The following is a 27078-nucleotide window of genomic DNA, read 5'->3' on the forward strand; positions in this document are numbered from 1 at the left end:
ATCTTCTCTGCTTTCCTTCCTCAGCCTATGCACAGAGCAACTTCTCATCCTTGGTGATTTCAAACTCCATCTCAACTCATCATGCTCTCTCTCCCTTACGTTCATGAGCCTCCTATCCTCCCTTAATCTCTCCCTCCATGAAAACTCCCCAACCCATATTCACGGGCGCCCCCTTGACCTTGCCATTTCTCGTGGCCTCGCTACTCCCATCGTGTCAATCGCAGATAAGGCCATCTCTGACCACTTCCTCGTATCGTGCTCCACCCACATCCTCCTCCCCACCCCCCGCTCGCCCCCAACCCTACTTCCTTCTCTGTCCGCCCCTGGAAAAAACTCTCTCCCAACTCTCTTACAACTGCACTTATGAAATCCCAACTTTGGCCAGGCTTTGGCCCTCCATTTACCACCAGTCCATGCCCACATGCAACAAGACCTGGACGACATTTAGGCTTGGGCTGTTAAGTGGCAAGTAACATTCGTGCCAAACAAGTGCCAGGCAATGACTATCTCCAGCAAGCAAGAGTCTAACCACTGCCCTTTGACATTCAACGGCATTACCATTGCTGAATCCCCCACCATCAACATCCTGGGGATCACCATTGACCAGAAACTTAGCTGGACCAGCCATATAAATACTGTGGCAACAAGAGCAGGTCAGAGACTGGGTATTCTGCAGCGAGTGTCTCACCTCCTGACTCCCCAAACACTTTCCACCATCTACAAGGCACAAGTCAGAATGTGATGGAATATTCTCCACTTGTCTGGATGAGTGCAGCTCCAACAACACTTAAGAAGCACGACACCATCCAAGAAAATGCAGCCCACTTGATTAGCACCCCATCCACCACCATAAACATTCAGTCCCTCCACCACTGGCGCACCATGGCTGCAGTGTGTAACATCTAAAAGATGCACTGCAGCAACTCACCAAGGCTTCTTCAGCAGCACCTCCCAAACCCGCGACCTCTACCAACTAGAAGGACAAGGGCAGCAGGCGTATGGGAACACCACCACCTGCAAGTTCCCCTCCAAGTTACACACCACCCTGACTTGGAAGTATATCGTCATTCCTTCATCGTTGCTGGGTCAAAATCCTGGAACTCACTCCGTAACAGCACTGTGGGAGTCCCTTCACCACACGGGCTGCAGCAATTCAAGAAGGGGATTCACCACCACCTTCTCAAGGGCAATTAGGGATGGGCAATAAAAGCTGGCCTTGCCAACGACACCCACATCCCATGAACGAATTTTAAACCGATCTGCTCAAACACCCTCACCACCACCTTTGATGCCCTAGTCCCTATTAAGACAATTACTCTCTCTCACCCTGGCCGTTCCCCGTGGTACGACCCTCATCTTCGCTCCCTTAAGTCCAAGAGACGCAGACTTGAATGGATATGGCGGACAACTGGTTTAGCCATTCACCACCAGATCTGGCTGGACCACATAAAGCACTATTGGGCCCTGTTCTCGTCTTCCAAAATTGCTCACTATTCCAGAATCATTCCTGAATGCAAAGATAAACTCCGGCTTCTATTCTATACTGCTAACCGTCTTCTTAAACCCCTCTCCCCTGTCTCCTCCACCCTCACTTCCGACAACAAGTATGAGGAGCTCATGCACTTCTTTGTCGCTAAAATTGAGACCATCTGTTCAGCTGCTTCTGCCACTTTCCTTCCTTCCCATAGCCTGCCAGACCAAACTTCCTCTAAGGTTCCCCCCTGCCCTAGCCCTGAACTCGTATCTTTCTCCAGTTTCTCTCTGATCTCTCCTCATGACCTCGCCGCGCTCATCTTGTCCCTGAGACCCACTTCCTGCTCCCTTGACCCTATTCCCACCAAACTGCTGACCACCCAACTTCCTTTTCTGGCTCCCATGTTAGCTGACATTGTTAACAGTTCTCTCTCCTCAGGTACTGTCCCCCTCTCCCTCAAACCTGCCATCATCATCCCTCTCCTCAAAAAAACAACCCTTGACCCCTCCGTCCTTGCAAACTTCTGCCCCATCTCCAACGTCCCTTTCCTCTCCAAAGTCCTTGAACGTGTTGTCGCCTCCCAAATCCATGCCCATCTTTCCCACAACTCCATGTTTGAATCCCTCCAATCAGGTTTCCGCCCCTGCCACAGTACCGAAACGGCTCTCATCAAAATCACAAATGACATCCTTTGTGACTGTGACAAAGGTAAACTATCACTCCTCATCCTTCTTGACTTGTCTGCAGCCTTTGAAACAGTTGACCACTCCATCTTCCTCCAACGCCTCTCCACCATTGTCCAGCTGGGTGGGACGGCACTTGCCTGGTTCCATTCTTATCTATCTAATTGCAGCCAGAGAATCACCAGCAATGGCTTCGCTTCCTGCTCCCACATTGTTACCTCTGTGGTCCCCCTAGGATTTATCCTTGGTCCCCTCCTATTTCTCATCTACATGCTGCCACTTGGCAACATCATCTGAAAATACAGCGTCAGTTTCCACATGTACGCTAACGACAACCAGCTCTACCTCACCACCACTTCTCTCGACCCCTCCACAGTCTCTAACTGCTTGTCCGACATCCACTACTGGATAAGCAGAAATTTTCTCCAATTAAATATTGGGAAGACCGAAGCCATTGTTTTCGGTCCCCGTCAGAAACTCCGTTCCCTAGCCACCGACTCCATCCCTCTACCTAACATCTGTCTGAGGCTGAACCACGCTGTTCACAATCTTGGTGTCATATTTGGCCTTGAAATGAACTTCCGACCACATATCCGCAGCATAACTAAGACCGCCTATTTCCACCTCCGTAACATCGCCCGTCTCCGTCCTTGCCTCAGCTCATTCGCTGCTGAAACCCTCATCCATGCCTTTGTTACCTCTAGACTTGACTATTCCAGCACACTCCTGGCTGGCCTCCCTCGTTCTACCCTACGTAAACTTGAGGTCATCCAAAACTCGGCTGCCCATGTCCTAACTCGCACCAAGTCCTGTTCACCCATCACCCCTGTGCTAACTGACCTACAGTGGCTCCCGGTTAAGCAATGCTTCGATTTTAAAATTCTCATCCTTGTTTTCAAATCCCTCCATGGCCTCATCCCTCCCTATCTCTGTAATCTCCTCCAGCCCCACAACCCCCCGAGATATCTGCGGTCCTCTAATTCTGCCCTCTTGAGCATCCTTGATTATAATCGCTCAACCATTGGTTGTCGTGCCTTCAGCTGCCTAGGCTCTAAGCTCTGGAATTCCCTGCTTAAACCTCTCCGCCTCTCTACACCTCTTTCCTCCTTTAAGACGCTCCTTAAAATCTACCTCTTTGACCAAGCTTTTGGTCATCTGCCCTAATTTCTCCTTATGTGGCTCGGTGCCAATTTTTTTTTGTCTTATAATACTCCTGTGAAGCGCCTTGGGATATTTTACTACGTTAAAGGCGCTATATAAATACAAGTTGTTGTTGTTGTTGGATTTGTGAGAGTTGGCAATACTGCCTATGCTGGTGTTTATGCTCCACACAAGCCTCCTCTGACCTCTCATCATCTCCCCCGATCACCATATACTTCTATTTCTTTCTCCCTCACGTACTTATCTAGCTTCCCCATAAGTTGTCATTCTGAGGAGAGCGCTAGGAACTGAGACTAACTAGGTAAAAATAATCTTAAAAATCACAAATTCAATAATCAAAAGCTCACCGATCACAAATGATTTTTAGATATATATCCCTTATCTTATTGTAAATCTAAAACAACTTTTTTTCCTTTTGTTTTATATAAAAGTATGCTTCTTGTATACTGCCAAAAAAAATTTTTTTTTACCGAATTGGAGTTTTCCGGGTTCGTAGCAATTTCTGTCTGATTGCAACCTGCAAAGAGGAATTCTCCCCGCTGTTAGTGGATCTCGAGGTGCCTGTAGGTCACACTAGTGACATCAGTTACAATGCGTGAAGATGTATGTCGCCACCCACTGCAAACTTCAGCTCTTTAGAAACTCTGTTGTCCATATCCTAGCGTGCACCAAGAACCGCTCACCCATCACCTCATTGACCTACATTGGCTCTGGGTTACCCTGCACCTCAAATGTAAAATTCTTATCCTTGTATTTAAATCCCTCCATGGCCTCACCCATCTCTTACTCGTTATCCTCCAGTGCTATAGCCTTCTGAAGTCTGTTCCTCTGCCTTTTGTGCATTCTACTCCCTATCTCTTCATCTAACCATTGATAGTCATGCCTTCAGCCATCTAGACTACACACTCTGGAATTCCCTTCCTAAAGCCCATCTGTCACTCCTTTAAGACCTCTTAAAACCAACTTCTATGACCAAGCTTTTGACCTCTCCTAATATCTCTTTCTTTGGTTCAGCTTTTTTTTATCTTGCGATTCTGCAAAGTGCCTTGGGATGTTTCTCTACAATAAAGGGGCTGTGTAAATGCACATTATTGTTTTTGCAACAGGTGATGGTGTCTAATCCCTAATGGCTGTGGATCAGCACACATTATTTTTCCTTAATGGCATAATCATGATTCATCTGTGTTCCCAAGCACTCTGGAAAGTCTCACAGGTTGGCAGGATTGAAGCTGAATTGTTGGCGTCATGAAATCTCACTTCACATGTATCAAACTGGTTAACAAGGCCTGGAAAACTAGGAATGTTTAGGTTTATCCCTGCACCTATGGCTCCACTTTTAACTCCAGGCGGATTCCCCACTCAGGCCCGAGTTAAAATTACAGTCGGGTCTCAATGATGTCATCGAGCCGTAACATGCACGTGTAAAGAAGGACCCTGTTGGCTCCGGGCACGTGTCCTTGCTGCCTGCTCAGGAGAGCAGGTTAAAATTGCAGATGCTGCGATCATGGTGGCTTTCGGACAGGTAAGAGGCAGGGTGATTTTAACTGCCCACCCACCAGATTTCTGCTGAGCGAGGAGGGTTAAAATCGCCCCCCACATTTGGCGACTACATAGTTTGACACAACTGCTGTGAGTGTACACTTGCCAGAACTTTTGGTGTCTTGTGAACTGTGTAAATAATTGTGGGTTGTCATTTAGCTTAGCTATGCACTGTTAATCTCTTGCTTGTTTTCTTGAGGTTTAGTAATGTTCAAAATTTTAAAAAACACTAATTTTCTCACAGCTTTCGATGCTAAAAATAAAAATGGAAAAACTCGTGCGATTGCATCAGCAACGAAAGGTCCTTAACAAATACATTTCCAATAAATAACTAAGACTATCACACCCTCAGGTGAAGGACCATCCAATCCAATCCTAATGATATGAGCACCACAGGTGTGAAGTGTGCCCTGCAACCGTTTCCATAGCAATAAGAACTAAAGAGACATTTGAATACATTTTATGGCAATGTAAGATATATTTTGTGATGCCCTCAGACACCATTGCACACCGAAGAGGCTTCACCTTTGTGTTGTTTGGCAAACCTTTTGTAAATGTTCAAATGCTCAGTGCGGCCACTTCAATTGCACCAACACATCATTGCTTGTGACAATTTAATGGGCCTGAATTTGCGGATCGGAGGCTTCCCGCGGGGAAATGCCTCCGATCCGCAAATCCAATCTCTGCCTATCTTCTGCCTCGGGATCCACGGAGACTCGCGCTCCTGGGCCTCTCCGGGTACCCGCGGGTAGAGGCCCACATACCTCAGGGGCGCAGGGGGGATCCACATTCATGCTTATGGGGTTTCCGTACGTATGGATTCCCCATAAGCATGAATGGGGATCACATAAAAAACACATTTACACACCAAATAAATAAAAAAAATTACATATTTAAAATTAATTAAAATACAATTTAATTAAACATTTAAAACAAAAATTTAATTTTTTGAAAAAGAAAGTTAAATGTTTTAAAAGGGCTAAAAATAATCTGAACTTATTTTACAGGTGTTTTAATGTTTAAATAATTGAAAAAAAATTATTTTTATATTCATTTAAACTCTTACACTGGTAAAAGCAGGCGTAAAAAATTTAATGGGCATTCAGCACCAGAAAATAAGGGCCAGTGAAAATGCAGAACTTTTTCCCCTTCCACAAACACTGCCCTTTTAAGAAATAATTAGTCCGTCCAATCTAGACTAATTTGGCAGCATGATATTTAGCAAAAAAAATAATTTAGCAAATGTTTAGATTATTTTTTTTTAAATGCTGCAAATAAGAGTCCATACTCAGAGGATTAAATCACCAGAACTAATTCCATGATGTGCACACTGTTTTAGACTGGGGGCTGGGGGCTGGGGGGTGGGGGGGAGGGGGGGTAGAACAGTTAGAATAAAATTGATTAATAAATGATGCATTCTATAAATTACTGTGTCCTGACAGCGCTTCCAGCAAATCTCGATAGCCAGAGATAGTGGTAGAGCTTGACTGCAGCAGGATTTCAACATTCAGACAGCGCAAGAAATGAATGAGATTCCAGCTCCCATCCATTTTAATAAAACGGACGGCTCTAAATAACAGCGCAATACTTGTGGCCATTTTCAGCCATTGGGCTCAGTGGAACAGAGGTGCTCCACTTAAAATTCAATTGATCCACTTCCCATTGTAATGCGTTCAGCAGTATACTATCAATATATGACTTTTACCAGAGTCCGATGTCTTTGAAAGCTGGAAAGAATGCTGCGAGCCAGCCATGAAGCTGAAGGCAATGCATCTGGCACTCCCACCTGTCTCCTCTTCTATTCGATGAACCCACTGCAAAACGCCAATAGTCAGACTGGAATAAAAACAGAAAATGCTGGAGATACTCAGCAGGTCAGGCAGCATCTGTGAAGAGAGAAACAGAGTTAACGTTTCAGGTCGATGACCTTTCGCCAGAACTGGAAAAAAGCAGGAAATGGAACCGGTGCGGTCTCCTCTACATTGGGGAGACCAAACGTAGATTGGCTGATCGCTTTGCGGAACACCTCCGTTCAGTCCGTAAGGAGGACTCCGAGCTTCCGGTTGCCTGTCACTTTAATTCACCGCTCCACTCCCACTCAGACCTCACCATCCTTGGCCTCTTGCATTGTTCCACTGAAGCTCAGCGGAAGCTCGAGGAACAGCACCTCATCTTTCGATTAGGCACTTTACAGCCTTCTGGACTCAACATCGAGTTCAACAATTTCAGATCATAACCTTGGCTCCTATCATATATATATTTTTATCCACACATTTTGTTTGTGTCTTTTCTTCTCTCCCACATGGCAGCTGTCTTCCATTCTGCCAACGCAATTTACAATTCATTTAGAGCCATCCTTTGTTTCTTAACCTGTCCCATTACCATCTCCTTTTGCCTTGAATATCTCTTAATGTCTCTTAACCTCTCCTGCCTTCTATCCTATCACAGACCTTCCCTTTTGTTCTTTCATCCCCTCCCCCCTTTCCCAGCCCCTACACTTGCCTAAAAATCTGTTCCATTTCCTGCTTTTTTCCAGTTCTGATGAAAGGTCATCGACTTGAAGCGTTAACTCTGTTTCTCTCTTCACAGATGCTGCCTGACCTGCTGAGTATCTCCAGCATTTTCTGTTTTTATTTCAGATTTCCAGCATCTGCAGTATTTTCTTTTTGTCATAGTCAAGCTGGTTCGGATTTGTCCCTCTGAGCCTGTGATCCACCGTAAATCACAACGGCTGCACTGCTCGGTGACTGCTTGATTGATTTGAGATTCTGCATTTATATTCCACCCCATTAACTTTTATTGCCTCCTGTGAGTCTCCTCTTGGGTCATGCTGGAGTCAGTGCTGCTGCTCTCTCAGGACTTATGTATTCCAAGTTCAGTGAGCTTTACAAGGTTTAACTTAACGCTGCATTATAATCAAAATTCAGGAGACTGCAGCAGATGTAAAGAATGAAATACTGCCTGATCCTGTTTTTTCCTACATGTGAGAGATGAAAATCAAAGTTTTCAATTTTTTAAAAATCACTTGTTCTCTGTGGGCGATGCTGGCAAGGCAGCATTAACTGCCCATCCCTAGATGCCCTGAGAATGTGTTGGTGCTGGTGGGCCACCTTCAACTGCAGCCGTCTTTGTGGTGATGGGGCTCGCACAATAATGTTGGGTCGGGAATTCCAAATGTTCAATCAGCGACAATGAAGGAACAGTGATATATGTCAAAGTCAGATGGTGTGTTGCTCAGACGGTAACTTGGAACTGATGGTGCTCCCATGATCTTGTTGCTTTTGTTCTTCTTTGTGGTAGAGGTCACCAGCTTGGGATGTGCTGTTATATTAGCCTTGATTAGTTGCTGCAGTGCATCCTGCGAATCGTAAATACTACAGCCACAGTACGCTAGTAGTGGAGGGGGTAGTTATTCAGTCCAGTGGCAGGGATGCCAATCAGGTAGACTGCTCTGTACTGGATATTTTTGAGCTTCTTGAGTGTTATTGGAGCAGCACTCATCCAGGCAAGTGATGAGCATTACATCATACTCCTGAATTGAGCTTTACAGATGTGAACGGCCTTTGAGGGGCCAGGAAGTGAGCCGTTCATCACAGAGTACTCAGCCTCTGCCTTGCTCCTGTAGCCACACTGTTGATATGACCAGTCCATGGTGACCCCCAGGATGTTAATGATTGGGGACTTGGCAATGATGGTGCAGTTGGAGGTCAAGGGGCGATGGTTAGGTCTTTACTTGTTCAAGGTGATCATTACCTGGCACTTCTGTGGTATGAATGTTACCTGCCACTTGTCTGCCCAAGGTGGAATGCTGTCCAAATCCTGCTGTAGTTGGCATGGGTTGCATCATTATCGGAGGAGTTTTGAATGATGCTGAACACTATGGAATCGTAAATGAACAGCACCACTCTTGATCTTATGATGGAGGGGAGGTCAGAAATAAAGCAGCTGAAGATGGTTGGGCCGAGGACAGTGCCCTGAGGGACTCCTGCAGCGATATCCTGGGGCTGCAATGATTGGCCTCCACCAAACATGACCATCTTCCTTTGTGTTAGGTATGACTCCAGTCACTGGCAGGTTTTCCCTTGGCCTATTTTGTTAGGGCTCCTTGTTGCCTACTCAGTCAAGTGCTGCATTGAAGTCAAAGGCAGTTACTCTCACCTTTATTTTTATTTTCATTTCAATTTTTAAATCAGTTTTGCCCCCTTTAGGATTTTCATCCCTCCGCCCCCCCCCCACCCAATACTGGCCACCCATTGAGGTGAGCAGGCAGCGACCCTGATTCCCAATCTATGTTGCTGTTGAGTTGGTTGCTAGGAGACATAATAAAATGACTGGGGTTTAACCTTCCTCTGATTCTCACTATATGTTCTCTCCTTGTGAGGAAATGGCCTGGTTTAGTTTAAGGATTCATTGACTGAAGAGTCTCAGAGGGGAGGCCAGCATCCAATCACTTCACACAGTAGCTCATAAATACACCATGTAGAATCCTAGAAATATCAGCACAGAAAGAAGTTCCACCCATTGTGCCTGTTTTGAGTGCCTAATACAATTGAAACACCCTTAAAAGGAGAGACATACTTAGTTTTTTTTAAATGAATTTATTTTTAAAAGTAATCTTTAAACAATTTTTGCAGCCTGAATCTGACCAGTCCCACTTTGCTCTGTGCTATCAGGATTAGTGGCAAATATGACCCTGAACCCATCGCGTCAGGCTCCCACTGTGTGGGTTGGTCGGCAGGTTGGCAGAAACATAAAGCCACAGATCCATCATTTCCCCAAAAAATAAATAGCAGGACCACTTCCCCACTTCCTGATTAAGTAGTTCAAAGATTTTCAGCAATAACGAATTGTTGGCAGCAGAGTCGTAATTCCAACAAAGTGCAATGATCCCAAGGGCTGGGCTGTGGGAAGGTGGAATTGTGGCTCCTCTCATCGCTGGAGAAGGGAAGGATGTGGGGTGGGGGCGAGCGGTGGGGAGGTGGGGGGGGAGTTGGGGGGTAACTGGCTATAAAAGACATCCTGAAGGTTCTGTGAAGGGAGAGAGAAGAGAGCGGCAAAAGGAAAAGTGTTGTTGCAGTAGCTTATCATTCCGTTTTATATACATACCGTGTTCGGAGTTCTAACCAGTGCATACGTAAGTCTAGTTCAAAGGGACAGCTCCTTTAAGATCAGTTATTTTCAAAAGAAAAAATCTGATTTTAAGCATTTTTCATTTTATAAGATGGTGTTTTATTTTCATCTTTTATATTTCTCCACCTGTGAGTTTCAGCGCTCCCAGAAGGTGACCTATTTCCAGACTTCTCAAAACAGCCAGCAGAAAGTTTGCAGGAGCAGTGACCTCTGATTATTCCCTCCATCCTTTGATGGCAATGTAGTGGAGATTGGGAACTCAGCTCAACAAAGTCCTCATTCTGCCACTGCACACCAGAAGTTGCATATCTGCTTTGCAGAGCTTTCTAAACCTTTGCCAGGAAAAGGACAACAAACATTAGTGCAGAATTCCCCCACCGGAAGTCATTTACAGGAAACTCTTTTTTATCTGGCACCGATGGGACTGGCGTGGTGCCGGTTTATCAAAAAGTCTGGATTACAGAGAGGTATAGTAAAAGGTACGAGAGCCCCGTACACGGCCACAGATCCAGGCGTCCCTGTTGCATGGCAACAGATGCAGGAACCCCGGCCACAGATCCAGGCATCCCTATTGCATAGCAACAGGTGCAGGAACCCCGGTTACACGGCCACAGATCCAGGAACGGCCACTAATATGAGGTAAAACTTACCTGAACCTACTCCTGAATTTTGCCGGTTAACAGAAATTTCCGGTTAATTTAGGTGCCAGTAAATCGAGAGTTTCCTGTATTTGCTTGCTGAACACTATTCTGTGGAGGATGTCACAGCCTGGTAAAGACATCTAGTAACAGTTGTGAGGCATTGCACCTCCCTCTTTATTAAATCATTGTGTGAATCAGGTGCCGATGGGTAGATATTAACAACTTTCATGTAACAAGTGTCCCAAGGAGCTCCACAGGGGGATCAGAGGAGTTCAGAAAAGGTTACAGGAGTGGCATCGAAGAAACAGGTTTTGAGAAGCACGTTGAAGGTGGGAAGAGAGGTGGAGAGTTTTATGCAGAAATTCCAGAGGGTAATGTCTGAGGCTTTGTCACCAACTGTGGAATTGGAGGTGGTGGAGAGATCACACAGTTGACCAACTCTTTTTGATGTGTTAAAACGTAGGTTTTCAAATGAGGGTTTTTTTCATAATGTTTCAGCAACTGGCAAACATGGGTTGTCCACAAGCCACACAAGTGGTACCCAGCTGCTGGGCTTTCACCGAGTCCCTCCCGCATTGCGCAGGACGATCCATTGTAGAAAAAGCACAGAGGACTTTTTTTCTGCTTTTCCCTCTCCAATTTTTTTCCCCATTCTTCTGAAAACGTTGATTGATGCTGGAGTGCATGGCTGCCAACTACACTCAGGTAGCTCATCTAGGTGGCCAATCTTTATGAGGGAGCGTAGAAAGTGACAGCCAGCAAGCTATTTCCACAGGAGGCGTCATATCTGAACCGCATCCTGTCCACACCCTATTCGCACACAACGCGTGTATCAGTAACCATTAGGCAATAACCTGAACAGAAGCGCTGGCTGATTTATTTTTTATTGCCCCCCCACCCTCAAATCACCACCTCTATAGCCTGGGGTTTTGAGGCCTATTTTAAGCACACCTGTGACCATCCTGGCTGAGATCAGCTGAGAGCCCAGACTGGTGGTCGATCCCAGGACCTCTCGGAGTCCTGCAGTGGGGGTTGCCATTAGCACCGAAATTGTTGGAGGAAGCAAAAGAAAACTTTAAAAAGTATAAATTTACAGCTAGAAAATTTCCACAAAAAGAAGTAGAGGGGTGAGTGTGCTAAAATAGACAATAGAATCTCTGTGTATTACTGGCAACTCTGCTGATAAGTAGCGTGCGAGATTAATCAGGCCACTAGTTCTCTACATCAAGATATTAAACAGATGGTGACGTTGAGCTTCTCCACATAAGAGCTCTGCTTCCTTTGGTAGCAGTGTTGACCAGGTTTGTAGAGCACTAGCTGAAAACTGCCAAATGTTGGTGGATAGGGCCCTTTAACACCTCCATGTAAGGATTAGCAAAGCACTAGGCAACATATTTGTTTGTTTTGCTATTGTTAACTAATTAAAAGTGGTAATGATGTTACAAAAGAACTTAATGACACTATTTATGAATGATTTAACACGTTACTGTAATTGTGGGAAGAAGGACAGGGAATTCAATCATTTGTACTCAGAGCTGTGTTTTTGGAATCACGGTCTGAGAGTTTAGAGGCAGCACTTCCTGTGGCTGGCTTCACTGCTGTGAAGATTTATAGCGGTGCTGGTGAGAAATCATGGCTGTCAGCCTCCCACCCTCCCTGCCACTGATTTAAGAGGATTTATAATTAATTGGACTCATCTTATCAGTGTAAAAGGGAGCTTGCAAAAGTGAGGAAATGATTTCCTATGAGACCATGCATGCGTAGTTTTCAAAGAAAGAATCCAGATTTTCAGCTCCATTTACAACGATGAGGAGAAGAACCCAACTCATTGCAAGTCCCGTTAAAGCCACATGCTGGACTCTAGCAGGAAGCCATTCTGCATGTTTCTTTACTGTCACAAGTTAGACTGGGGAGCTTATCTGTGTTTCCATTGACAGGACATATAAATAAAGCCAATCAAAATGGCAGGCTATATTTCGTTCAAATAGCTTTGTGAGCGTTTCAATTATTGACGAGGCTCAAATCATTCAGATTTGGCTTCAGTTCGGCTCCTTTCTAGCACCATGAGCCAGGTTTAATTTTTTTGCTCTAATTTTAATTCAGTTCTAAAAATCGTCCTCTAGTTTCATTTAAAGAAATATAGGGGGGAATTTTAACCCCAAAAAATGGGTGGGTTGGGGTTGGGTGGGAAGCTAGTGTTAAAAAATTGAATCCCGACCAGAACCCGCCTCCAACCCGTCCACTTCCGTTATTAATGGAGAGGGGATGAGGGGCGGGCAGCCAACCCGCTCACAGGAGGTGGGCCGTCCATTTAAATATTATAATGAGGCTGGTATGCCTCAGATTTAACCAGCATTTCAAATTTAACTGGTCGGGTTTTTCAGGCCTTGGGAAACCCGACAGCTAATGGAAGGCGAGGACTGCTGGATCCAGGAAGTAAGTGCCTTTACACTGACCTCCTGGATCCAGCATCCCTGCCTAACCCAGCCCCCACGATCGGAGACACCCCCACCAGGCCTCCGATCGCCCCCCCCTGCAGGCCTCTGATCGCTTTCCCGGTCTCCCCCCCAATGAGTCCTTCAATTGCCTTCCCGGCATCTCCCCTCCCACCACTGACGATCCTCAAGCCGGCCCCGATGTTCTCTCCCTTCCCCCCCCCCCCGACTCCACGACCATCCTCTGGCTCCCGATGTATTCTCCCTCCCCCCCGATGCTCGAGTCCAGGCCCCAAGCACTCCCCGGCCCCACCCGATCCCTCTTCTCTGCGGCCTACTTGCCTGCAGCCAGCCAACCTCTCCATCTGCTTGGCTGCGGGTGGGAAACAGAGTTTTCAAAGGCAAATCATGCCCTGTCATTAAATTCGGCTTTAAGCCCGCCTTCCGCCGCCCTCCACTCCCAACCCGCCTCCCGATTAAAATTCCATCCATAATATTTGGCGCTCTTGCTAAAAGCCACTCTTGCAGATATGTTTGTGCTGCCGTAGCCACATAATAGAAGAAGTCCCCAAAGAATTGCCTTAAATGAGTCTTCAAAATGGAGTCGATAGGCAGACTGAATGGTAGGAAAGGAAAAAGCCAATGCTAATTAACCATGAAAGCTTATATACAAATAAAACATTCCTCAACAGGGATAGAAGACAAGCAATCAAGACTACAGTCTCAGAGATGGCTCCTTAAGGGAGATGTAAAGATGTCTTGCCTAATTGGGCCTGTGTGAAACCCTTGTGAACAAAGAACTAAGACGCTAGGGAGTAAATGGGCAACCTGGCATGTCTAGGTACTGGTACTTCATTGATTTAGAGGTCATCAGGGGTACCAACATGGCTGTGTGAGGTGATTGACAGAAAAAGGCCTGAACTCTTCTAACACATAGATCACTCAGATTGGTCAATAAATAAAGGAGGTTTCTTTGGAAAGTAAGGATATATAAGATGCTGTTTTTGACATTAACTTTCACTCTTCAGTCCTTAGTTTTTATTTCTTTTTGTAATAGTCTTTGTAGTAGAAACTGTAGACGTTCATTGTCTAGTATCTGTAGAAAGGCGTCTTTGGGGATGTCCATTGGGAAGGCTATTCCAGCTGCTTATTCCTTCTGGCAGGGCGGATGGGGCCAAGAATGTTTCGGGTTCACTGAGACTGACCGCACTTTGCTTAAGTATAATGCAGGTCACAGTAAGAAAAAAATGTAAAACTATTGGGAATGAAATCACTGTCAAACTCCAACAATCTGTTACGCTTACATCAGGCGATGTCCAGTTGTGCTGTGCCTAAGTTTTTGGGTGTAAATTTACTCGTGTAAATCCAGGAAACTCACCTGAGCTGATCTATTGCGTAGGGGCGGGGCTATGTAAATGAGCAGCAGAGGGATTCGGCGGATGTGCCCTGGAAGAAGCGCAAACGGTCAAGGAAATTCACGCGTGTGTACGTTTCAGCATAAAACCGGCGGAAATTGGTCACAGGCTAATTTTCTTGCAATAAACGGAGCATAGCCACTTTTGTCCCCTAGTTACACCAAAACTTTCCAGAAAATTCTGAGCCCCCCAAATAAGACACTGATCTCTACTGTGAGTTTATAATTAGCAAACAGTTGATGCTGAATTGCCGTGACATAACTTTGAAACCTTTGTTATTTTGTCGATGAACCGTATCTACTGATTATTTGCCCACTCAATCTTTAAGTTTAAGTGCTGCTAACTATGACTCTGAGGTTAACAAACAATGGTTAGCTCATGGCTTTGCTGTCTGACCGCTCTTTTGATAATTGGCAAGAAAGGACGAACTCGTTCACTCAGTAGCTTGTGTGGATCCTGATGGCAGAATCCTAGTGCAAATGATAATATCATCCGATCTGGTTCATACAAGAAAGTTTGGCGGGCCAGATTTAGGCATCATTCACTCCTAGGCACAGACCAGTAGTCAGCTCCAAACTGATCCTTGACGAGGTGTTAAGGTGAAAGGGATAAGAATTTGTCAGTACCCTTGATAAATATTCTTGTTCGATTCTTGGTCCCAGTGTTGGAACAACCACACAGTTGAATCACAGCTCTTTCTTTTCTCCCCTCCTCTCCTGATCCTTTGCTGGTGTACAGATGGTACGAATCTCCCGCCAGTACCCTACCCATGTGGCCATTATTCATGCGTGAGTTTTGACAATGAGTGTCAGCAGACTATATGGCAGGAGAATCTGATGATAAAGCCCAGCCCTGTGCTCATGTGATGCTCACACTTCTTCCCTGTTTCCTCTCTCGGCCTTATTTTTTATTTTTAACTTAACATTTTGCTCACTTCTAACGATTGTACTCTGTTATAACCTTTTTGTCCCCTATTATATTTTCCTTACCCGTTTTATTTTGTTTCCCCACTGTCCCATTTTAGAGGTGGGATCAACGTCACGGTGGCATAGTGGTTAGCACTGTTGCCTCACAGCGCCAGGGATCCGGGTTCGAATCCGGCCTCGGGTGACTGTCTGTGTGGAGTTTGCACATTCTCCCCGTGTTTGCGTGGGTTTCCTCCGGGTGCTCCGGTTTCCTCCCACAGTCCAAAGATGTGCAGGTTAGGTTGATTGGCTATGATAAATTGACCCTTAGTGTTAGGGGGATTAAATACATGGGGATAGGGTGGGATATGTGTTGGTGTAGGGGTTACGGGGATCGGGTGGGATATGTGTCGGTGCAGGCTCGATGGGCCGAAATGGCCTCTATCTGCACTGTGGGGTTTCTGTGATTCTGTGATCTCCTCCAGCCCTACAATCCCCGAGAGCTCTGTGCTCCGCCAATTCTGGCCTCTTTAACATCCCCGATTTTAATCGCTTCACCTTTGGCAGCCGTGCCTTCAGCTGCCAAGGTCCTAAGCTCTGGAATTCCCTCCCTAAACCCGTCAGCCTCTCTACCTCTCTTTCCTCCTTTAAGTCGTTCCTTAAAGCTTACCTCTTTGACCAAACTTTTGGTCAGCTGCCCTAACATCTTATATGGCTCGGTGCGAAATTTTATTTTGATAACACTCCTGTGAAGCGCCGTGGGACATTTTACTACATTAAAGGCGCTATATAAATGCAAGTTGTTGTTGTTACAAATGTTGCCATTAAAATCTGACCTTTGGAGCCCATGTTTCAGCCAATCAGATTGGACATGACCTGAGAATTGACTGGACTGGACCATGTCACAGACATATCCTTGTCAATCCTCATTCCTGTCCTCCGGATCTGAAGGAGCAAAAGGCTGGTGATGAATACACTCACTGATAGCACCTACAGCCCAACAGTAAATTGGCCCACAGGGCTGGAAAAGCTCTGCAATAATGCTCTCTTACATCTCAAGGCTTCTGATTGATGGCTGCTTTTACTAATTGACGAATGCTATAAACAGCCCGTTTACAAACTCTTTTACTATGGCTGTGAAAACAAGCTTTCAAAGGGATGCTACATTCTGTGACAATGAGGAAACACTTGTAATGGACAATTAGTGGAAATATCTGTATGAAAACTATTCTGACCCACTTGCCCTGGTACCAGCACAATTATATAGATATATAAATGCCACTACTTCAATTAGTGCTTTCACTTTCCCAGCAAAGGCCCAATCAGTTGTAGCCAGCACCAGCTACATTAATACATATCATCCAACGTACATTTTAAAGGTCCCTGTGCAAATTGATACTTGCAGTTCTCCCCTTCTGTAAAATGCCGATTCTGGAGATGCTAATTTCTAGTCAGGCTGACAGAACAAGCAGACTTCTGTGGTCCACTGCATTGATAGCGAAATGCTTTCTGCTTCTTCACGGTGATGTTAAATAGATGCCAAATGCTTCTTTATTGGAACTGGAAGAGTTATGCTTTGTGAACATTTGAGTATTTTTTTTTGTCCACTGTCCTTTTGTAATGCTGAACTAATGAGCATTGGCGTGCAAGAAAATTGATGTGACAATGCAGCCAGCTGAAGCCTTTTGAAGTATTTTTCAAATCGCATTTCTGCCTTTTCAGTTTTCTAAATCTGTAATATGGGCTGTAAGAAATTCTGAAACATTCGCTCAACAAAATCTCTACATTATAGTGTCCAGTGTTTTGCACAGAAGGCTGAAGTCATGTTAGATCAGATAAGGTAAAGGATTAACAGTGCAAATGGCAGAAGAGAAATGGAAACCTGGGCTTCTGCCTTTAATTGATTGTCCATTCACTGTGTCCACAATTAATCAAGCAAATCGCAGCGCTCTAATAGACATTTAAACAGCTCATAAAAACACTCTTTCGGGAAATGTGCTTTCATCAACACAGCACTGTCGTTTGTAATATGATGACCCACAGGGCAAGAGGAAGATTCACTGGTAGCAACCATGCACAGAACATTTGTCATGATATCTGCCTACAAGAGCTCAATAAATGTAGAAACTGCAATGCACTGAACTCTCTACCACAATAAACACACCGCTTGTAAATGGTGAATGAACTGTTGGATAAAATGTATATGGAACCATTTGAATATATATGTCTGTGTATATGTTTTAACATATTTTATTTATATATATATATATGAGTTTGTGAACTTACAGATGAGATAATGTGTGGTAGAACAAGGAAATGAAACAACTTAATTCGGAACCAAATCAATTCCAAATGCTAATTAAGCTCTTGCTGACGGTTTTTCATTTTTGCTTTAGTTTAGGTATTGACTTAATGTTGCCCCATCAATACTACAAAGGTGTATCCAGGGTCACTAGCACAAAGTGTAGGCATCACGTGGAAGTGGTTGGGAATCTCAACCCCACCGGAGTGGGCAGGGACAGGGGATGACATACGGCCCTGGGAACCACTGAGATGGGCAGGGGCAGGGGGTGACATACGGCCCTGGGAACCACTGAGATGGGCAGGGACAGGGGGTGACATACGGCCCTGGGAACCACTGAGATGGGCAGGGACGGGGTGACATACGGCCCTGGGAACCACTGAGATGGGCAGGGGCAGGGGATGACATACGGCTCTGGGAACCACTGAGATGGGCAGGGGCAGGGGATGACATATGGCTCTGGGAACCACTGAGATGGGCAGGGACAGGGGGTGACATACGGCCTTGGGAACCACTGGAGTGGGCAGGGACAGGGGGTGACATATGGCCCTGGGAACCACTGAGATGGGCAGGGACAGGGGGTGACATATGGCTCTGGGAACCACTGGAGTAGGCAGAGACAGGGGGTGACATACGGCTCTGGGAACCACTGGAGTGGGCAGGGACAGGGGGTGACATACGGCCCTGGGAACCACTGAGATGGGCAGGGGCAGGGGATGACATATGGCCCTGGGAACCACTGAGATGGGCAGGGGCAGGGGGTGACATACGGCCCTGGGAACCACTGAGATGGGCAGGGGCAGGGGATGACATATGGCCCTGGGAACCACTGAGATGGGCAGGGGCAGGGGATGACATATGGCCCTGGGAACCACTGGAATGGGCAGGGGCAGGGGGTGACATACGGCCCTGGGAACCACTGGAATAGGCAGGGGCAGGGGGTGACATACGGCCCTGGGAACCACTGGAATGGGCAGGGACAGGGGGTGACATACGGCCCTGGGAACCACTGGAATGGGCAGGGGCAGAGGGTGACATACGGCCCTGGGAACCACTGGAATGGGCAGGGACAGGGGGTGACATACGGCCCTGGGAACCACTGGAATGGGCAGGGGCAGGGGGTGACATACGGCCCTGGGAACCACCGGAATGGGCAGGGACAGGGGGTGACATACGGCTCTGGGAACCACTGGAATGGGCAGGGGCAGGGGGTGACATACGGCCCTGGGAACCACTGGAGTGGGCAGGGACAGGGGGTGACATACGGCCCTGGGAACCACTGGGATGGGCAGAGACAGGGGATGACATACGGCTCTGGGAACCACTGGGATGGGCAGAGACAGGGGATGACATACGGCTCTGGGAACCACTGGAATGGGCAGGGACAGGGGGTGACATATGGCCCTGGGAACCACTGAGATGGGCAGGGGCAGGGGATGACATATGGCCCTGGGAACCACTGGAATGGGCAGGGGCAGGGGATGACATACGGCCCTGGGAACCACTGGAATGGGCAGGGGCAGGGGATGACATACGGCCCTGGGAACCACTGGAATGGGCAGGGACAGGGGATGACATACGGCTCTGGGAACCACTGGAATGGGCAGGGACAGGTGATGACATACGGCCCTGTGAACCACTGGAATGGGCAGGGACAGGGGATGCCCAGGACAATTATACTTTGGGAGCGTGCTAAAGCAGAATTGGAGATTGCAACACCTGAATGGGGTTGGGTTGTTGCAATGCACAGAGCAGCGTGCATGAATTTCTCTTTTTTTTAAGATTTCTGCCCTCCTGTTTTTAACTCCTGTTGTCAATGACTAGGAGATATGTGAAAACAGCTACCATTACACGAGAGAAGTGCCTGGCCTGTGCCTGACACCTCATCCCTGACAGCACAGCCACATCCTGGAAGTCCTCATACCTTTCTCTTTGGAAATTCTTAACACATATATTTATTACCTCACAGTGTAACATAGCAAATTACATTTTTTTTGCATCAACATGTCAGTTTTAATACAAACAGGCAACTGCATTTCTACATGATGGCTGCACTCCCGCAAAACATTGTCTTCTGTTTGGATGGGCTTATTGATGCAAAGCCCAGTAGCATAATGAACAAATCCCATGCTTTGTAATCACAACACAAGGAGCTAAATTAGATTTATTACTGAATATGTGTTCAAATTATCATTTTAATTGTCCTGTGCCTCCAAAAGCCTACACTAAAATTCCCTTCCCTTCTAATGGGCACACAAGCATTGCATCATGGGGGAATTTGGATGGCAGATCATAAGCATGAAGCACTTTTTGCAAAGAAGTGGTTTCTACTGTACCCTTGAGATGTCCTCGTCCTAGTGTCACAAATCCTGAAGAGATGAAGTTATGCAAGTCTGGTCCTCCACTACGATAGCCATGACTGGAGCTTGAATCCTTCCCATACAGCCCTGTTGGCAAGAGGAACAGTGTTCACATTTTCCACTACATGAAAAGCTTTGAATTAACTGGCATCTGGATGCATTTGTACACAGTAATGACTAATCATTACTTATTTATCATCTGCAGTTCTTTATTAGAGAATTAGGATGCCTTCTGTTTTCATAGGCTATGCCCAAAGAGAATGGCAAAACATCAATAATTATGCATTGACTGGATAGCATTAAACTGGCTCTCAACTGGCCCAGGGTTAGGCCCCAAATGAGTGTCACGGTGATGCCATCAGTGTTCAGTGTGTGATAACAGCAAGAAATAATGGGAGGGAAAAGCAGAGAAAAATGGCCCCATGCTCGGGCACCACATTGGGGTCTGGAGGTGTTAGATTGGTAGAATGTGGACTCATACCAGCTGTTGCCTACAGCAGTCTCAGCCATGCCGTCATAGCGAGTCACCAGAACAATAAATGCCAACCTTTTGTTGGATGGATGATAAAATTGTGTCATTTGTTTTACTTATTGGCTGTTCCTATGATGCCATTAGCAGTTCAAGTCAACAAAGTGCCAGGGTCGGAATTGCCAGCTCTCCATCTTTGGAGAAATTAGGGGGTAAAAACACTTGTGATTTTGATTTTTTGGGACTCATGCCTATAATGTCATGTTTGGACAAATCAGTGCATAGAATGTGTAGTCATCAATTTACAATCCAGACATCTCGTGAACCAGCATGCCTCAAATATTCTACATTATTTTAACAATTTCCTTTTAGGAAGGTAACAGTTGTGCTCAGTGTATTAGAACAGTAACTGGCATAATGTTGGACTATAAGGGCTGGATTTTCATTGAGGAGTCGGGTAGGAGGCGGGACTACAACTTTTGGGGTTGTAGTCCCGCCTCCATCGAGTTCTAGCCAACCCACTCGATTTTGACTTGATTGACCTTATTGAGCCTGCCCAGCAGGCTCAGCGGGCCAATTAAGGGCCACCCGGCAACAGGTAACATCACAGATTGAAATTTCATCTGTCAAGACCTTTTGACAGATGAAATATCAGCGTTTCACAGCTGTTTGAAGCTGTCAAACACTGACAATCTGTACTTTAAGTTAATTCCTTCCTCTTGGGATGATTTAGAGATCTCCCCGGAACAGAAAGCAGAGGCTGCAGATTTTGACAGCTGGCGGCCATTCTGCTTTCTGTGCCGATGAGATGAGGGACTCCCGAGACCTGAAGGAAGGAAGGCTGTAAAGGTAAGTAAAGGTTAGTAGAACTTCTTTAAACACTTTACACAGACCAAACACACTTACCTCTGCACTCATACACCCATCACTCACCTGAACACCGGACATCTCGACCCCTCCAAGCCCTTCATCCCGACAGCCCGCCTCGCTAACTTGGCGTGGTTTGGAGCCGTCGGGAATCCCACATTTCAACAATGAAAATAGGGATTAGGCTAAAAACTGCCTGTTAACTACCTGTTAATAGGCAGTTAATTGGCACTAATCCCCTTCCCGCCTCGGGGAGGCGGGTCCCAGTGCGGGGCAGGTACTCGCCTCCTTTGAAACTGGCATGGAGGCGGGTTGGGGGTGGGATGGGGTCGGGACCCTTGATTTCGGGATTTTAAACCCCCACACGCCTCCAATCCCAATTCCACGGCCCAATGAAAATCCAGCCCTAAGCTTCTTGTTTCCAGGTACTGCTGAAATATTTAGGCCCTTAGCATTTAACACTTTGATATCTTCACACAGTATATTCCAAACCTGCAAAACCTTCCGATGGCTCTGCATCTTGTACACAATGCTCTGAAATGGCAACAAATTTCAAATAGCTTGGGTATGTGAAGTATTCCCTTACTTGTTTTAAATGTACAAGAGCTATAACGGCTCTAAGAAGCGAGTGGTATTGTAATGACGTAGGACAGAAAGTTGTCGCAAGTCCCCAGAAAGATGAAAAGGCCGATTCTTCACAGATTTACAAATTGTCACGAAACACACTGCAGAAATTGAATTCTCATGTGTATTTTAAAGTGTTCTGATTAAAAGACAGTGGCATAATTAATTGGTATGACTTGAAGAGGCCTAAAAATCTGGAGGGACGACTTTCTCGTCAAAGTGCTCCCCAACATCTAACCCAAAAAAGTGCGGCAGCACTTTAAGACTGAGTGGCTGATCAGGTGCCCACTGAGAGCCCTGATCATGGGCTCGCAATCATGGCCTGCCTTTCTATCCATTTAAATTAGTGGATAGAAAATCTGGGTTCTGGGCCAGCTATTTCCTGACCAGAACTTCCTGCATGTGCCCCTTTTCATTGGGAATGCATGATTGGGTACTCAGCCCAATACTTGTTTTCTGCCAAAATAATCATCAAATATTAACTCGGTTACCATAACCTCTTTAAAACTCATACGTAACTGAATGAGGTAGAATTTCCGCAGGGGGTGCCTGTTCTCCCAGCGTAACTTCAACAGAAGATTGGAGAAAATGCCAGAGAAACAGTGCAACTAGCTATTTACATAGAATTTACACCACAGAAACAGGCCATTCGTTGAGTATATTCAAGATAGAGGTCGATAGATTTTTGATTATTAAGGGAATCAAGGGCTATGGGGATAGTGCAGGAAAGTGGAGATGAGGTAGAAGATCAGCCATGATCTTACTGAAAGGCGGAGCAGGCTCGAAGGGCCAAATGGCCTACTCCTGCTCCTATTTCTTATGTTCTTATGTTTTTATTCGGTCCCACAGGTCTATCCCAGTGTTTATGCTCCACACGAGCCTCCTCCCATCTTATTTCATCTCACCCTATCTGCATATCCATCTATTCCCTTCCCCCTCATGTCATTATCTAGCTTCCCCTTAAATGCATCTCTGCTATTCACCTCCATGTGGTGGCAGGCTGTGCATTCTAATCACTCTCTATGTAAAGAAGTTTCTCCTGAATTCGTTATTGAATTCATTCATGACGATCTTATATTTATGCCCCCTAGTTCTGGACAACCCCCCAAAAGAGGAAACATCTCTCGGTCTACCTTATCGAACTCCTTCATAATTTTAAAGACCTCTATTAGGTCACCACTCAGACTTCTTTTTACTGGTGAAAAGAGCCCCAGCCTGTTCAGTCTTTCCTAATAGTTATAACTTCTCAGTTCTGGAATCATCCTTGTAAATTTTCTAAGCGAGTTTCCACTGACTTTCTGCCAAAGTTACAGCAGGAGATCGGAGAATTCCCGTGGAAATTACTGGCCTATATGTCTGTTTCAAAAGTCGTGCAGTCAGAAGTCATACTAAATATTGAATACTGTTGTCGAGCTTCCGATCTGGGAAGTGCCATGCACTTTCCAACTGGCAGGGTGAGAAAATCTGTTAAAACGTCACTTTGACGCTGCTTTCGGGCAGCTCCTTGCAGCCAGTAGGGCAGCACAGGTGGTAGTTTTGGGGAAGATCACCTGGTAATCCTCTCAGCTTGGGAGGACGGTCTGGGGCTTTAGGGCCTAGAAAGAAGATAATGGGAATAATATAGAATAATAAAAAGCGACAGAAACTGGCACTAGCACTGGCACTGCCATGCTATGCTAGGCCCGTGCTCATGCGATGCCTACACACACACACATACACACGTTTCACAGCTGTACCTTAACATTTAAACCTTCACTTGCAAATGAATTGTGGCCTCACACAGTTCTGCAAAAAGAGAAGCCTTTATCAGTCACTTCTGAGAAGGATAAGATAAAGGAATTTGGATCAAACTTATTTTCCCACCAAGGTTTTGATGAACCGTCACCTCTCCCTCGAAGTCCGGTTTTTTGTATTGTGGTGATTAGCTCGTCACAACTTGCTGCAGACAGCTTGACCCTTGGTCCAGGCAGATCCGCCTCCCATCACATCGGCTGCAATGTTGCACATCATTGTAACCAGCGAGATCGCCACTGTAGCACTGGGCGAATGGGATTATTGTTTGTGTAGGCAGCAACATGCAATTACACTCTGTACAGCCCGCCCATGTTAATTTTAATTACAAACTTGTTTTTTTTTTAAATCGAAAATGGTGGTAAGTAGGGAATGAGTAAAAGGCAGCAACACGAGAGGAATTCTGATATTATCACGATCCATGATAGCACAACTCGCACTGTTTATAACTATCATTTAAACCCTGAGATGAAATTTTAACTTTGTAATCACTGCAGGGTATCTATATTTTCACATATTATTAAAAAGCTTGCACACATTAGTTGGAACTTTCAACTTCGACGGGGCATAAAATGGATGTTAGCGGATTGGCTTTCCATTCGGGGGAATCGTGCGGGGTGTATAACGGGTGGTCGAGCCACTACTGCTCATTTTATGCCCCCGCATAAAGTTGAAAGTGCATAGAGTGATACAGCACAGATGGAGGCCATTCGGCCCATCGTGCCTGTGCTGGTTCTTTGAAAGAGCTATCTAATTAGTCCCATTCCCCTGCTCTTTCCCCATCATTCTGCAGTTTTTTCCTTTTCAAGTATATACCCAATTCCCTTTTGAAAGTTACTATTGAATCTGCTCCCACCACCCTTTTAGGCAGTGCATTCCAGATCATAACCACTCACTGCGTAAAAAAAAGACTCATCTCCCCCTGGTTCTTTTGTCAATTATCTTCTAGACAAACACAGCATCAAAGGTTATGGGGAGAGAGCGGGAATATGGTATTGAGATAGAGGATCAGCCATGATCATATTGAATGGTGGAGCAGGCTCAAAGGGTCGAATGGCCTACTCCTGCTCCTATTTTTCTATGTTTCTATCTTAAATCTGTGTCTTCTGGTTACTGACCCTCCCACCAGTGGAAACAGTTTCTCCTTATTTACTCTATAAAAAGCCTTCATAATTTCAAACACCTCTATCAAATCCCACCTTAGCCTTTTCTGCTCTAAGGAGAACAATCCCAGATTCTCTAGTCTCTCCATATAACTGAAATCCCTCATCCCCAATCTAGTAAATCTCCTCTGCACCCTCTCCAAGGCCATGACATTCTTCCTAAACTGTGGTGCCCAGAAATGGACACAGTACTCCAGCTGAGGCCTAACCAGTAATTTACAAAAGTTTAGCTTAACTTCCTGGCTTTTGTGCCTCTATTTATAATTCCCGGTATCCCGTATGCTTTTTCAACAGCCTTATCTTGTCCTGCCGCATTCAAAGATGTGTGTCTTTGAACCCCCAGGTCTCTCTGTTCCTGCACTCCCTTTAAAATTTTACCATTTGGTTCATATTGCCACAATTCATTCTTCCTTCCAAAATGTATCACTTCACACTTCTCTGTATTAAATTTCATCTGCCACGTGTCTGCCCATTTCACCAGTCTCTCTGTGTTCTCCTGAAGTCTGTTACTATCCTCCTCACTGTTTACTACATTTCCAAGTTTTGTGTCATCTGCAAAGTTTGAAATTATGCTCCCATTGTGTCTCCAAACCTTACTTCCTGTTGTCACAAATTGTCAGAACACTTTTCTGCCATTTACCATTATAAATTGATATGTGAACATCCCCCATTCAATTGCTGTGTTAATTGTCACAATGTAGTTGCAAGCATTGGGCACTAGGTGAATTTCTGAATTCTGTCTCCTAACTCTATCACCATCTTGTATATAAGTAAAACCTTATATTCATCAATTGACTGTGGGCAATATGACGGGCAATTTACTAGTATATGTGATTTTTATAAGTTTTTAAATTTCTTTCCCGGTTTTTCTCCTCTCATCTCCCAAAGACTCTGACTCATGGTGGGCTATGGTTCAACAGATGCTGGAAGGCTGCAAGTACCTCACCCAAGTGACCATTCATCATAATTGAGATACCAAAGTGTTGGGTCAAAGCCCATAGTGCTAGATAATACGACCGTTGACAAGAGTGAAACAGAAGAAGTAAATTATGAAGTAGGTGTGCCTTAAGATTATAGAAGGAAAGAGTGAGGCAGGTACAGAGTTGCACCATTTGGAAGTCCTGAGGAAAAATTAATTGAAGTTGGAGATAGTGCTGTGAATCTTGATTTAAATGCAGTGAGAATACAATATGAAAGGAGAGTGAGAAGGACAGCTTATTTGGAGTGAAGGCAGGTAGAAGGCTGGAAAGTTCAGTAAAGCTCTTAGCATTAAGAGATAGTTAAGAGCTTGCTCAGATATGGCAGGAGTCTTCAGATTTTGGACTTTATAAAGTTAACAGTTGTTGAAGGGAAAATAAATGTTTGACAGAAAGACAAAACCAAGCTTCTCGGAGGCAGCTTTCACAGTGAAGGAGAAGTAGGAGTTCCATACGAGCTCGAAGGAGACAGTCAGGCTAAGAATGTTAAGAGATAGATGCTGGTTAGACGTCCAAGAAACAGGAAGAAACAATTTATTTGACTAAACAATATTTTCATTGAGGGCTGTGGAGGAAGCCAAATGCAAACAGTTTGATGAGGCTGTTTGACCATGGGATGCATTATAGCTGAACGTAATTCCATCCTTACTCTGTGTCCACATACATGCATTTTCCAGCACAAGTCACTGCATAGCAATCAAGAGCAGGAACCTTGGCTGACTTTGTTTTTTGTTCTCTTTTTAGCCCATAGGTGCTGATATCAATTTTATGCCCCGATCCCTACATGGCTTAAATCAGATTATTCAGCACAGACTGGAAATGAAACTAGTCTGTGTGGCTCGGTACTAGCTCCGGTGTTGCATTTACTGTACCCACCAAAACATCAAGGAGCTTTATGGGGGGTTTGTTTTATTCAGTTGCGGGTCTGTTTCACATAATTTCCGCCATGAAAGATTAATGATTGTAGTGCAGTCATTGTAGTTTACAAGGCAAAATGAACAATTGCCTTCCAGGAAAATAATATTAGCAGTACATGTTATATATTAATTGTTGGATTGTTCATGGTTAGATTACAATGTTAACAATTATGCTGCTAGAGATGCTCAACCTATTATTTTAAATCAGAGAAATACCATTGCACA

At 45.3% G+C, this 27078-nt stretch overlaps 1 protein-coding gene across 1 annotated transcript in view; it reads right to left on the bottom strand.

Annotated features, from left to right (window-relative positions):
• LOC147102691 (protein shisa-6-like) overlaps positions 1 to 27078 on the bottom strand; it is a 631586-nt gene that overhangs the window by 485249 nt on the left and 119259 nt on the right. The window contains exon 4 of the mRNA XM_085963410.1: positions 20022 to 20132. Coding sequence (XP_085819536.1) covers positions 20022 to 20132 — 111 coding nt within the window. The remainder of the gene's footprint in view (positions 1 to 20021; positions 20133 to 27078) is intronic.

Source organism: Somniosus microcephalus, chromosome 21 (assembly GCF_052327205.1).
Source record: "Somniosus microcephalus isolate GS21.2 chromosome 21, FLI_Smic_1.0, whole genome shotgun sequence".
NCBI lineage: Eukaryota > Metazoa > Chordata > Chondrichthyes > Squaliformes > Somniosidae > Somniosus > Somniosus microcephalus.